Source organism: Rhincodon typus, chromosome 14, assembly GCF_021869965.1.
Source record: "Rhincodon typus isolate 14 chromosome 14, sRhiTyp1.1, whole genome shotgun sequence".
NCBI classification, from domain to species: Eukaryota; Metazoa; Chordata; class Chondrichthyes; order Orectolobiformes; family Rhincodontidae; genus Rhincodon; species Rhincodon typus.
The window spans coordinates 22603108-22618318 of NC_063345.1; the positions used below are offsets into that span (position 1 = coordinate 22603108).

Genomic DNA, 15211 nt, shown 5'->3' on the forward strand with positions numbered 1-15211 from the left:
TGAGCAAATAATTGGGTCCCAAATAACACTACTTATGGGTTCTGGAGTTAAATTCAAAACTTGTTTATACTTTTGTCTTGTCTATATAAAACTAACATACACATTTGTCCAATATAAAAATGGTACCAAAAAATGATATTTTCAAACATTTGGCAGAGTGGTATGTGGGCTTCAGGCCAGTACTCTGTACGAAGCATGCCAAATGCAATAATATGTCTAACATGATATCATGTGTGTATGTCACAATGTGGTCCACTGCCTGAGTCTCTGCAGAGGCTGTAACTTTTGATGACTCAGCCCTTGCTATGAATTTCAGTCAATTATCAAATTTTATGTGAAGCCAAAATCAACAACAAACCACACTCAATCAATAGATGATTTTATGAATCTGAGAGTTCAATATCCCACACATCTTAATGGAGCGATTATTAACTCACATGACTTGATTTGCATTTACTATGCGAATACTAAGGCGCCAGTTACCATCCGATTGGTTAGTTATTCAGTTTGATGTTTGCTACTGGTATTACCAGTGATCAACTAACTTCTGAAGCAAAAGCAAAGGGTCACTTGATGCGAAATATTTATCTGCTTTTGCTCCACAGATGCTGCCAGACCTGCTGAGTTTCTCCACCTACTTCTTTGTTTTAGATTCCAGCATCCGCAATTCTTTGCTTTTAATTAGCTGACTTCTAGTTTTCTCCATCACTTGCACATACAACCATTAATGTACAAACTCTGTTGAACAAGTAACATTTGTTACACGGGGAGATTGATGCAGGAGCACCAAATCAAATGAGGCAGAAAGAGTGGCGTTATTGCCCAAAGGCAGGACCAAATTCAAAGATATTACGGACACTCTTACATGAATAAATTGGGCAGCAACCATTTATTGGTCATAATAAAGAGGCTCGACTAAAATACAATTATTTTGTAATTTACTTCGTCTCCCTCTGTCAAAAATGTCTACCCTCAGGAAGCCTTTCATTGTAACTTGAACTATTAAATCCCAGAGTTTGAACTAACTAATTTTAGCCATAAGAGCTATTAATATTTTTGCTAACATAGTTTCTCGTTGGGTGGAATGTGCTGGGGCATAGTGGCATGTTGCAGGGAATTATTTCACAGCTGCTGCTGGGGTGCACTGCCCATTTAGTCACCCAGACATGCAAATGACGTAATGCTGGGGTCACACCCTGCTCATGGAAGAATTCTATTCCCATGTGGCAGACAAGGGGCAGCCAAGAAAGTCATCCTCACTACTTTGGATCAACTCTGGCCCTGTTGACAATGGAAACAGAAAGTAAAGGTGAGAAACTGGCCGATGGATTACTTTTACCATTGAGCTGTCCCTCTTTAAAACACTCTCACCCATCCAATATGTCACGGATTGCTCTTTAGAACCTTCAACAACAGCGATTTAATACAAAATCCACAATTTTGCCCCTCTGCTACATGGCGGAGCAAAACAATTGTTTGTACTCTTTCCTGAGCTTAACATTTTGGAAATATGCTATATTTCAACCAGCAGACTAATTTTTTCCAGCTACCTTATTCAATAACAGATGTAGATAAGGAGGCTGGATTATTGCTGTGTCAGACCTTGAAGCTTGTTGCTTAAAATTTCCGTGAAATTGGTAATAGAGCGACTAAGATCAAAATTATGGTACCAAACTAAGTCATATAGAATGATCATGCTCATGAATAATATGAATAACCACACAATAATAAGGATAATAACGGATGATAATACCAAAACAAATGTTGAAATAATTAGTCAAAATCCACCATATATTGAAATTTACGTGAAAATATTGCTGATCAATCCAAAATAAAGTGATCATTTACAGCAAACATAAATCTGTAACCCAGTGCCATTTCTGATACTTTATTAGGAGTTTCAACACTGGTGCAAAGAAAGGATGGGCATAGGGATAGGAGTGGTTTAAACATTAGGATTGAAAGGAATAATGAAATTGTTACAGCTCAACTAAGCAATGAAGATCCTCCCTTTTGAATTCAGGTCGGTCAGACAATTAGACTTTGTGCTTCAACATACGTATTTAAATATGCAAACTTTAAACTGAATGAAATCGGATGATATGATCTTAATGCTCCCACATATCGATCGCATTGTTACACGCTCTAAGATGACCCTGCACAATCAAACAATAGTTAGCCAGTAATAATTAATCTGAGCTATTATATGAAAAAAAACAAAATTAAAAGGAGCAAGGGAGATTAGTTCTGGTTTTATACCAAAATGATCAATTACTAACCTTCCTCCAGTTCATCAAGGCTGGTAACCTTCCCAAGCCCATCAATGGAAAAGATAATGCGAACTCCCTGTGGGAGGTTCACATTATCAGACAAGGTTCGGGTCAGGTCTGCCAGCAGAGCGTCAAAGGAACGGAAGCGATCTGCAGATATTGCATACACAATGCCCTTGAAGTACCGATCTCCGTTACGGTAGAAGCGGACCTTCTTGGCTTTCTTCTCAGTGGTAAGGGCCTGCAAGGTTCGGGTACGGTAGAAACTACAATGAGCGCTATGTGTGGGGCTTGGTAAACCATTCATCCTTGAACCCTTTGAGTAACGTGTCTTGTCTCTTTCGTCAAAATGGCCGAAATCCAGCTCTTTATCTTGGAACATGCTTCAGTTAATTGATCAGAATTGAAGATCAAACAAACCTGCAAAAGACATAAGACTCAAGCTCACACACAGCAAGCATTCATGAACATCTGGAAAATCCCCGGCCTTTATACATTCTAATACAAAGAATATTCCTTCGATAGTTGGGCGAAAGCACTGAATTAACTGGACATTTTTCAATCACTGGGAATATACATTAAAGTTGGTGAGGGAATCATTGGCATCAACATCTGCCCAAACCATATGCGTTCCTTGAATATAAAAGTGTTTGCATTCTCACTCGAAGATCACAGGAAACTGGTACTGGATATGGAAATATTACAGTGGACCAATAGACTTGTAATGAACCACATCGTTAGTGTACAGCAGAAGGAGCTTTGCTCTGTGTCACATCAAACTGTACTATACTCAACATTAAACTCCTAAGCTGAAAGGGCATTCTGATCTCAGTCAAGATGAGTTACTTCCATCAGAGGCTAGGAATCCTACAGTGAGTAACTCACCTCTCCAAAACCTGTACACCACTGCAAGGCAAAAGTCAGGAGTGTCATGGAATATTCCCCACTTGTCTGGATGACTGCAGCCCCAAGAAGCTTGACATCATCCAGGACAAAGCACCGATTTCAATGGCATCACATTCACAAACATTCAGTCAATCTATCACCAACACTCAGTAGCAGCAGTATGTACCATTTCTAAGACGGACTGCAGAAATTCTCCAAAAGTCCTTAGGCATCATATTCCAAACCCTTGACCATTACCATTAAGAAAGACAAAGGCAGTAGACCACTACCTGGAACACCACTGCCTGTATGTTCCCCTCCAAACTACTACCATTCTGATTTGGAAACATATCTTCAATGTCGCTGGGTCAAAATCCTGGAATTTCCTCCCTAATGGCATTATGGATCGACCTACATATTTTAGACTGTAGAGGTTCAAGAAAGCAGCTCACCACCACCTTCTCAAGGGCAATCAGAGACAGGCAATAAATGCTGGCCAGCCAGTGATGCCATGTCACATGAATGAAGGAAAAGACACAAAGTTCACCAAAAAAAAAACTGAGAACTTATTTTCTGGCTACTCTTCTCTGAGAGCTTATATTTAATGACATCTTAACAGCCTTTTAATTTTATGAAATGTTCTAATTTGAAAAATAAGTTTTAGCCTGCACAACATCATTTAGTGATGAAGGGCTGCTGCTTGATTTAACCATTAATGGCTGATGTTAGATTAAATAGAAAAATTCAAATAAAACATGTTTTTAACATAGACGAAATCAGAAAAATTAATTTGTGATGGACTTGTCCCTTTGGGGCAGTGACTCAATTTTTCAGTCATCAAGGGATTTTAAACAACCATAATTAACTAGTAAACAGATCAAATGAACACCAACTGCTTTCCCATTAATATTATTGAGCATGAAACTCCCAAACATTCCCCTTTATATCTCTAATGTGCCCACACTACTGAAATTACTAGGTAAAAAGCAGTAAATAGAATTATTTAAATACAATTATCAATTAACTGAAAGTGTAGAAATCAGTTTTCATTTAACCCAGGATACATATTCACAATTCCCAACATTTACCCCCACCCTGCACTCTCCCATAATCCTTCCAAAATTAATTTGTTCTCATGTGAATGCCATTTCATGAAATTGGGACAGTACATTAATGAACAGACTGTCATTTATTATATAAACATAATGTACATTTCAATACACAATACAATGAATTATTTTTGAAGTCCAGTCACTGTTGTTATGTATGCAAACATGACACCAATTTTAATGGCCCCAAAAACAGTTGCTGATACGAAAGACCATTACTCTGCATTTAGTAATGATGGTTGTGAGATTAGCATTAACCAGGTCACCAGGAAAGCTTCTTTACTTTACATTCACCTGAAAAGACTGACAGAGCCTTACTTTGGCATAAAATGTAAAATTCAAACAATATAGATCCTGCTCAGCAATGATTTGAAGTATCATCCTAACTAATCCGGTCAGGTCTCAAGACACCAACTTGTAACTGAGAAATAGGAACGTGAGCCAAATTGGTACTGAAAATTAAATTTAGTGCACAAAGAACTGGTGAGTCAAGCCAATATTTGGATAGCTAATGCACTTGATTTACCTGCAAGATATATCACTTTAGTGCAATACCATTATGATGATGATAGCCCAAGCCTCTTCTAAACTCATCCATCTACCAAATGCACTGATACTCCTTTAATCAACTTAAATTTAGCAGAACCACATCTATAGTACTGAGTTCCCAGACATTTATTGGAACTAGATATCAGAATTTAACAAGTGTTGATGTCATCTCAAATTTCCATCAATGATTTCCCTGTCCCAAAGGCATAGATTGATACACAAGTTTCCCTCGCACCTCATATAAGTGACCAATCTTCACCCATGTCTACACATTAGTAAATCAATGGGGCGAAATAAATGAGACTCCCTTCACCCAACATACACTTTGCAATTGATGTCAGAATGGAAATCCTGGTTAATATTTCTCCTCCTCAAGGTTGGGAACATCAAGGATTGTTGCTGCTGTGCTGAGATTGAAAAAAGCACAAAGATTGAATATGGATCTCTGCAGTTTGCTTGGCTTTCTCTTGGTTAAGCTTCCAGTGGATTAAAACTTGAGTCTTTAATGACCTGTGAACAATCATAATCAACCAGCACCCTTGCTTCTACGCATTCTTAATGAAGCTCACAGTGAATGATTTAGGAAAGGACTAACCCTCTTAAATTATGGTCAGAACAACTACATCTCCTTCTAAAGCATGCTTTAATTCCATGTTGTGGGTATGGTTTCATGATCTACTCACATTCATCTTTCTCTGTAACATATGAGCAGGTTTTGGAGTGAAATGTGTTACATGATTCCTACCCAGCTCCTGGATCATTGACATCATGAACATACAAAGTGGTGATGCTGGGTTCACCTTGCGATGAGCTGTTGTGGGAACTGGAATTGACAGGTTGGTGCAGCAGAGGGTTTTTTTGTTTGTTTCCCCCAAGTGGATTATGGAGGAGAATTGGTGGGTAGTGCAGAAATGCTGACCTGTGCTGATCTAAATCCGGGAGTGTTGTGAGTGACCCTGCCTGAGGGAAGGAGCACAGAGTCCCAAAGCGACACCCTCCATTGAAGTGAAAAACATGGAAAAAAATCAAAATGTTAATTTTCACTGCAGCCCTGCAGAATGATGTGATCCTCAAAGGTGACCGAAACTAAAACACAAATCTGTGAAAATAAAATCACGAAAGTCATCGTTTTGTACATTTAATCCCAGTTACAACTGGAAATCAGAAACACAAGAAACATTTTCTCCTGACCCCGTGCCTTAAGGTAACAATTTCTGGGGAGTGGCTTCTCCTTGCTCCGTGCAATGTATCTGATATAACGGTTTTCACATAAAATGTATTATTCATAAACGGCTATGTAAAGAAAGGGCAACTGAATACACAACACGGAAGGCTCATATTAAACACTTGTTAACAAAGGCGCGATAAATGAATGATTAAAAGCCGTCTCAACAGTTACTGTCAAGAACATCTTAACAAAGGGAATTCAGTATTGCGATTTATTGAACATCGTTTAAATTAAGAAAATATACGTAACGCTTGCTGAAAAACGGGATTGTCAATTCGTTTATATAAAATTCCATGATCAATGGAAAAAATTGTAAGGTGAAGCGATCTGCTTGAAGGGAAGACACTATTGTCTATTAACACTGATCTGCAATATGTATTTACAATAGATTGAATGGGAAATGTTAACCCTTAGGCAGTAATCCTTAAAAAATACTATGGAATGACTCGTTAGAAGGTGAGGAAACATCAGGTATCTAGCAATGAACACGAGCTGTAGAATAAAATTTGAGAAATCTTATCGTTTCCATGTATCAACTGCAGAGACACTGAAATAAATCACTTTTCAAAGAACATCGACTAAAATATCTTATTGCAGAATGTCAAACCCGAACTCGATCAAAGTGCTACAGCAATAGTGCACGTATGTCTATACAGAGATAGATAGAGATTGCTTCTTTTTGTCTCTGTCTTTTACTTACAGCAAAGGAGCAACTCACCAAATTGTGTGCAGTGTGGACAGGGTGTGGATGCAGAGAGAAAGAGACAATCCAAGCCTGCTTTTGTTGTCTGCGCTCGGGCTGGCCAGACCCACAACGGGAGAAATGGTGGCTTCTCTGGGTCCTAGTGCGAGTTGAAGCCGTCTTACACTGAAATTGTTGCGAGAGTCCCGCGTTTCCTGTTCTAGCGCCTCGCAGGGGTCGAATGAATGAGAGACGAAAACACAACATACATTAAAAATATATATATACCTGTATTGCAGCGGTACCCAAAATGGACCTCAATTCTATCAGTCAGCACATTGGGCTAATTGTTTTATGGTGGCATGTTGTAATGCAATATTGAAGAAAACGAGACATATGGGGAATGATGCCTTCAAATCAGAACAATGCTTCTGTTGTTTGCAGAATATTTCTGTTGGGTTAGAATTCTACATTCTGCTACTGCAGAAAGAAAGGCCTTATCACACCTCAGAATATATCAAAGCAATTCATATGATATAACTTATAAGTACAGAGGCGAACAGATTAAAAAAGAAGTCTAGTCAGTTTCTTTGTATTCTTTGAGTAGGCTGTGGTCAGCTACCCCGAAAACACACACACACACACCTCAATCTTTCATGCTCAGGGCAACGAAACCTGAGCTGTGACAATACAACTTCACCTCAAATGGCTCCATTTGCCTATCACATGTGAGGCACGTCTCCATCTATTTACAAAATATGTATCCAATGGCATCGAAGGAGGTTCATTGAAGTCTTGCATTTCCACTCTCCCCTCCCCGCCAGGGGATGGTTGTGTGACGGATGGCAGTGTTTGGGGTGAGGGGTAGGGAAAGTTGTGGGGGAAGGGACAGGAAAAAGAGAGAAAGAGGGAGAGAATGATTGGGGGAAGGACAGAGAGTTGTGGGCGAGAACAGAGTTTGGGGGAGGCAGTGAGAGTTATGGGGGAGGAAGAGAGAGTTAGGGAGAGGAATTGGGTGGGGAGGGAGGCTAGGAGAGATTTTGGGGGAGGGAGAGAGAGTGTCAATCCCAACCACTTTGTATGAAGGAGGTTCTGTCTCACGGATTGGGACACGTTCTCCAGTCATGAGCGTTCAAACATTCACACTCGCCTTTAATTAAATCCGCAGTACGGAAAACAGGAAAACTGACAGGAGACTGATTTACACTGAATCACCGCCCCCAAGCGATCCCCAATTTGACACAAACTACCTGGCGTTTGCCTAACACCTAGCTCGGTAGTATGTGAGGTGGGCGGTGGGACCCTGGAGGAGTGTTGTAGTCAGTAGAGAAGGGGGCAGACTGGGGAGCAGACATTTAGATCTCTGCGGCGCAGTGATTAAGCAGACATTGGAAATGCAGGTGGGCTGGTCAGTGTCTAAACCACCACGTGTCAGATCCTGCTTCTTTTTATAGAATAAAACTATTAACGATATTGCAATTAACAAAATAAAGCATTGCCGGGTTTACTCAGGGAAAGAGGTTCTTTGCCTGTTGAATATCTCACAAAAACATTTCCGACTGCAGAAAAAGGAGTGGAGATTTTTTTTCTCTTTTTAGCTTCAACCAACACGGCACTAAAAGGGCTCTCTCTCTCATTTCATTCTCACGGTGACTGATACATATTTTACAAAAATTTGTTACTGCCTAATGAAGTTGTGAGCGTCATTATGCTGTGCGTTTCCTGAACAATGAGATTGATGGCCCAATATCAACCAATCTTTTGACGTGCATTTTTTATATAATGCATGCCTCTCTGGCAGCGTGTTTAATCGTTGCTTCCAGCCTCTTCTATCATTGCACTTTCATTAAAACAACATATGCTGTTCTCTCGTGTTTAACTTTAATATTAATACTTGCATACCAACATTTACACTTCATGGATTTCTCCGAGGTAATTTTACATAATAATTCAAACCACGTCTCCGGTCATAGAATTCAAGACCCTCAGAGAGTAGGTATGGGTTTTAAATCACTGCTTTATTGTTAGTAAATCTCAATCTATTGAGGTTACATCTGTTCATTGCCAAAATGCTTCTACCGTGAGCGGGACCATCCTGTTCAACTTCTACCTGAATTGTAGCAGACCCTCCCCGTCACAATGTATTGTTGCCATGCTTCAGCATTCAGGCCCGTGAACACATGGAACGCAAAAGAGAGGCAGCTTCATCTCAAACTCAATGAGGAATGAGAGAGAGACGTGACCTCTGTCGGTGTGTCTGGCGTTGCCCCACCGGCCCCAAGATCACCGAGCAAGGTCAGCCTGCGGCTGTGTCATCTCAATAAGAGCCCCTTACACTACAGAAAGTCCCAATCAAATATGTAGCCAGTAAATTTAGTTTGAGCACCTCGGAGCCACTGCAAAGGAGCCTAGAGAGAATACATTGAGTGGAGTTGATGCAAGACTGGGGTCTCTTGTAGAAAGTGTGCTGAATCATCTGGAAATGGTTTTGTGAAATCTTAATATTAACTAGAATCAGCGTCAGACATTCCTAAATTATGTGGCTAATGGGAGACAGAAGCGGTCATCTCATACCGATCATCATGTCCATGGTCACTACCTTTCAAGGGACATCTAACCGAGTGAGCTAACGGATATAAACACGAGAATATAGGTTAGAAACCTCCCCCGTGGTAGCAAATCTTTAATGTGTCTAAAAATCCTCTGTCCAGAATTATTAATAACTCAATTTAAAAGAAATGAATCAAAGGCTACTTTAAAACAGTGGATTTACGATCTGTTAAGTGTACTGGTATCACTCTTGCCTCTCAGCTGTGGATTCAAGCCCCATTTTGAAGCATGAAATCGCGGATAATTTTCAGTTCAACACTGACCGGATTAGTTTTTCTTTTGAATTATTTGTTAAAATGCGGCGAAGCCTGCTCTCCAAGATGAATGGCAAAGATCCAATGACAATTTATCATAGAATACCAGGGGAATTCTCCCTGAACACCTAAAAGGAAATCATTATCACACTAAACAAAGAAAGAACTGCAGATGCTGGAAATCTGAATCAAAACAAATTGCTGGAGATTCTCAGCTTGTCTGGCAGCATTTATGGAGAGAAAGTGGAGTTGACCTTTCCAATCCACTGGCCCTTCTTCAGTGTTAACTCTCTTTTCTCTCCACAGATGCTGCCAGAGCTGCTGAGTTTCTCCAGCACTTTCTGTTTTTGTTTCATGATCACACTGTTGTTTAAGGGATAACTCAGTATGGAGCTGAAAGAATACAGCAGGCCAGGCAGCATCAGAGGAGCAGCACCTCATATTCCGCCTTTGGAACCTACAGCCCGAAGCTTGTTGTGTGCAAATTGATTGTCGCTATTCTACCTGATGCCTCTCCATTTGCTCACAATGTAGACTTTCTACTGTTTTTGTTACATTTCAGAAACATATGTATTATCTGTTTGTGATAATCACCAATGGATGTTTTCTCATAGGTTATGAAGCATGTCTAAATATTCTTGTTTACTTCTAGATATCAATCAAAGATTGTTCCTCGGGTAAACACCTTTTCTAGTTCCTACACCAAGTGTAAAGCCAGCCTGTATTTTAGCAACCTCTGCTTCAAATTTCTTTTTAATATAATTATTAAGGTCACTTTAATGAGATAACTAAATAATCTTTAAGTTCCTTAGGTAATAATGACTAATGAATGCCTCAAGTCAATTAGAATGTATATTTTTGTATATATTTGATTACAAAATTCTGTTATCACTTCTAATTCCTCCAAGGGTTTTTAGATGTTTTGTTGTTATTTCATCTATGACTGGAGCTTTTCCTGTACTCAATTTCACTTCATTCTTTAGCTCTCAGCTCTTTATCCATCTTTATATCTTTATATCCTACTTTATATCTTGAGGTCTCCTTCAATTTGGATTATGTTACAAGTCACTCATATATTTAGCCCTTTGTTTTGCTGCTGAACCCAATTAAAACAATATTTTACTCTAATGTAACCACCATCAGTTGTTATCTTTCTTTCTATCTATCAAAGATTTAACCTGGCGCATAATCTTCATTACAATTTACATTGATACAATGGATCTTTTGGTTGGTCCCTCATTTTACATTTGCTAATTCCTGAATAATCCAAATTACATTGAAAGGGTGTGGCAGAAATAATGCAAAGTGACGTTGTCAGATCTGTCCTGCTGTAAATCCCAAATAGAAAATAAAAGCATCTACCTTGATGAATTTTTCATGATACAACTCTTTTAAACTGCCCTTTTCTTTTCTGGCACTGCTGCAGCAACAGTTTAGGTATGTTTGTTACCAAAGCAAATTGGGCCTGAAATCTGATAGATTCAATGACTATCAATATTATTTTCTCCTTCATGTCAGGTGGCATGTATTGTTGATCCAAACATACATTATTAACTCAGTACAGAGTTTTTTCCATATCTATTTTCTGTATCTAAAATATCTGCAGATATTTTTGTGTATACAATTATACATTAATAGTTTAAATTATGGTGAGAGGACAGAGCTTTGATTGGCTCCATGAGCGTTTTCAAGGAGAGAAAATTCAAAGTGCTTTGGCAGAAAGGGATCTGGGCGTCTTTGCACAACAATAGCAGAAAACTGGTAAGCGTATACCCCAAACAATAAGGAAGGCAAATGGAATTTTGGTGCTTATTACAAAAGAAATTGAATATAAAAGTAGGGAAGTGTTGCAGCAAATGTACAAGGCATTAGTGAGACTGCACCTAGAGTATTATGTACAGTTTTGTTCCCCTTATTTAAAGACAGATAAAGTTGTATAGGAGGTGATTCAGAGGAGGTTTGCTAGATTGACACCGGAGATGAGGGGTTTGTCTTAAGAAGGGAGAGATTGAGCATTTTAGGCCTATATTCTCTGGAGTTTAGAAGAATGAGAGGAGACCTGATTGAGGTATATAGGATGCTAAAGGGGATTGAAAAAGTAGATCTAGAAAGTATGTTTCTTCAGAGAGTCTGTGTGGACTTGTTGGGCCGAAGGGCCTGTTTCCACACTGTAGGGATTCTATGATCGATGATCTATGATCTATGTGGACAACTTAGAACAAGAAGTCATATTTCCAGGTTTTGGGGTAGCAGATTTAAAACATAGATGAGAGAAATTTCTTTTCTCAAAGGGTCATGAATCTCTCAAATTCACTACCCAGAGTGAGGTGTATGTTGATACATTGAGTAAAGTTAAAGAGGAGATTTTTAATAATGGGTTGAAGGGTTATGGAAAGTGGGCAGGAAAGTGGAATTGAGATGAGATCAGCCATGATTGTATTGAATGGTGGAGCAGGCTTAAAGGCTGAATTGCCTATTCCTGCTCCTAGTTCTCATGTTTTTAAATTCTAAGCTAAATAGGGAAAGAGCACTTAATATTCTAAACCAGTAAGATCCTAAGATTATAGTCACTAACAATAAATTCTCAAACTGAATGAGGATGTCAACAATTTTCTGAACAAATATTGTATTCAGGACAAGTCAATTAGCAGTTAAAGATATTTCTAGACATATCCTTAGTAGAATGTGGGTGCACAGAACATTAGCATATTTGATACTTTAGCTGTAAATGAAATGAGATAAACTAGCCACTGTTCTACACAGCATAGCTGCCGGTCCTGATCTGCCAAACACTTGTTCTAATGGATTCTACATGTACCTCTGCAGGGCATGAGACAGGAGGGCACATTAGAGCTCAATAATGAGAGCCCAGGGCTGTATGGGGCACTCTATGCTTGGGTTAAGGTGGGAGCTATTGTATTTGGGTGAGGGGCTGTGGACCAGAGCCAAAAGCAGCATTAGGATCAATGATTTCTGTACCTGCTCCTGTACCTATGTCCCTACTACTGTGTCAAATGGAATTGATTAGGAACAGATCTAGCAGCTCAAAGCTAAGCATTCATGAGGCACTGTGGGCCATTAGCAGCAGAATTCTATTCAACCACAATCTTTAACCTCTTTTCCTGGCATGTTTTTCACTCCAGATTATCATAAAGCCAAAGAATCAACATTAGTTCAATTAAGACTGCAGGGGAGTATGCCCTGAGTAGCACCATAGATGCTTAAAAATGAGGTAACAGCTTAATGAAGTTATAACACAGGACTACTTGTAAACTGTCAGATGTATCATATGTCAGATGGAATGAGTGATTCAACAATTAAGTGGTTGAATTATATAAATTAAGAAACAATTGGGTGAGAACTGGATACGTAAATATATGGGAGCAAAGAATAAGTGTGTTTGGAGTTTATGGTGTGTGAACAAGAAAATAAAACTTGACTGCACAGTATATGAGTGGACTCAGTCAACCTGCATTTTAACCTCTGGTATTTAACACTGCTAACCTACCTCACCTTAATTTAAATGTTGAGACACAGAATTCACTTCTCTTTATATTCTAAGCTTTTAAATTTTAATTTCAATTTTTTTTAACTGGGACTTCTTGTGCTCATTAGACTATGGACTATCTACATGAGAAACTGAATAACCTTTTAAAAAAATTTTTTTCTTGAGATTTGCACATCATTGGCAACACCAGTATATATTGCCCATCCTGAGTTGCCCAAGAGAAATATTGAAACATTCCATTACATTCCTAACTTGTGCTTAGCAGATGGTGGACAAGCTCTGGGGAGTCAGAAAGTGAGATATGTGCCACTGACCTAATGTTGAAGCCCCAATATTTATATGACAGATCCAGTTATGCTTCTGTTTAATGCTAAATTCCCATGATGTTAATGTTGGCAGAATCAGCAATAGTGATGCCATTGAACGTCAAAAGTTGATGTTTAGATTCCCTTTTGTTAGAGATGGTCATTGCCTGGCACTTCTGTGGCATGCATGTTACTTGCCACTTATCAGACCAAACACTTATTCTTTGCTCCCATATATTTATGCATCCAGTTCTCACCCAATGTTCCTTAATTTATATAAATAGGTGTTAGACCCTACTAGGTGATAACAAACAACATGTCTAGAAGAGCTGGAACTGACCCCTAATTGCTCTATAAGCCAAGCTTGGCATTAAACTGGATTCACACTCCATACAGTGTTAAACAGAAGTGTCACAAAAGTACCCCCTGCTGATATAACACAGAGTGGAGCTGGAGGAACACAGCAGGCCAGGCAGCATCAGAGGAGCAGGAAAGTTGACGTTTCGGGTCGGGACCCTTCTTCAGAAATGGGGAAGGGGGAAGAGAGCTCTGAAGTAAATCGAGAGAGGAGGGGTGGGGCTGGGGAATGTAGGTGGTATGGTGTTGGTGAGTGCTGGTAGCGAGTGGTGGAGATTGGTCAGCGAGGTGGGAGGAGCGGATAGGTGGGAGAGAAGATAGACAGGTTGTGTCAGGTCAAGGAGGTGGGGATGAGAGGGAGGGCTGGTCATAGGATGAGGCCTTGGGTGGGGAGATTTTGAAACTGGTAAAGTCCATATTGAGACTATTGGGCTGTAAGCTCCCAAGGCAGAATATGAGGTGCTGCTCCTCCAGTTTCCGGGTGGCGTCATTGTGACACTGGAGGAGGCCCAGGATGGACATGTCGTCCAGGGAGTGGGAGGGGGAGTTGAAATGATTCATGACCAGAAGGTGTTGTCGTTTGTCACGAACAGAGCACAGTATAACCTCCCTGCTGATAGTTTTCTTTCTGCATTGCAGTCAGCCTGATTTTCACTGTCAATTTAATACTGTTGTGAACCTGAAATAATTTTGTACCAAGTCAGATCATGTGGTGTGAATTAGCAACAACAATATACCTGCCTTTACATGGTGCCTCATGTCAAAGCAGGGAGTCCGACAGGTTGACATGATGCGTCTAGCATGTTGGTGAAGAGAGTTAGCATGTTTTGCACGTTTTTGTGATCGTTTTCTTTTCATTTTCAGCTTGTAGCATTCATTGACGGTAAAATGAGCAAGAGGAACAAATGTGTAACATTCTCTCTATCAATATGTGCACTGTCTCTATTGACAAGTCTTCAATTATGTCTCCATGTGATGACATCCCTTGCAGCCACAAGCTAAAGCTTCAGAAGAACTTGAAAGAATTTTGGCCCCTTGACATGCGGTGCGCAGGCCCACCAGCATGTGGAAATACCCTGGCCCTCACGAACCAAATTCTTAGCTATGGGTGAATATCTTCACTATTTTGTGCATGCCCCAGGAGTACAGAAGACTAAAGGCATAAAAACCCTGACAAAAAAAAAATCTGCAGTGATGCCTAAAGGCAGGAGATATCTAAATACATTGTCTTTCTGACAACTCCTAAAAATCCTGCCAGTGCAAGCAAAGTGCTTAGCATTCCTTCAGACACAAACAGGGAAGTTGAGAAAGGGGGTAACACAGTGTGGAGCTGGAGGAACACAGCAGGCCAGGCAGCATCAGAGGAGCAGAAAAGCTGATGTTTTGGGTCTGGACCCTTCTTTCCCAACCCAAAATGTCAGCTTTCCTGCTCCTCTGATGCTGCCCGGCCTGCT

At 39.8% G+C, this 15211-nt stretch overlaps 1 protein-coding gene across 2 annotated transcripts in view; it reads right to left on the bottom strand.

Annotated features, from left to right (window-relative positions):
* LOC109930541 (neuronal migration protein doublecortin-like) overlaps positions 1–6873 on the bottom strand; it is a 157126-nt gene extending 150253 nt beyond the window's left edge. For both annotated transcript variants that reach the window (XM_048605447.1, XM_048605448.1), the window contains exons 1-2: positions 6760–6873; positions 2280–2690 (exon numbers count right to left, since the gene is read on the bottom strand). In XM_048605447.1, the coding sequence (XP_048461404.1) occupies positions 2280–2652 (373 nt within the window). In that variant the 5' untranslated portion in view covers positions 2653–2690; positions 6760–6873. The remainder of the gene's footprint in view (positions 1–2279; positions 2691–6759) is intronic.
* Between the last annotated feature and the right edge of the window lie 8338 nt (positions 6874–15211).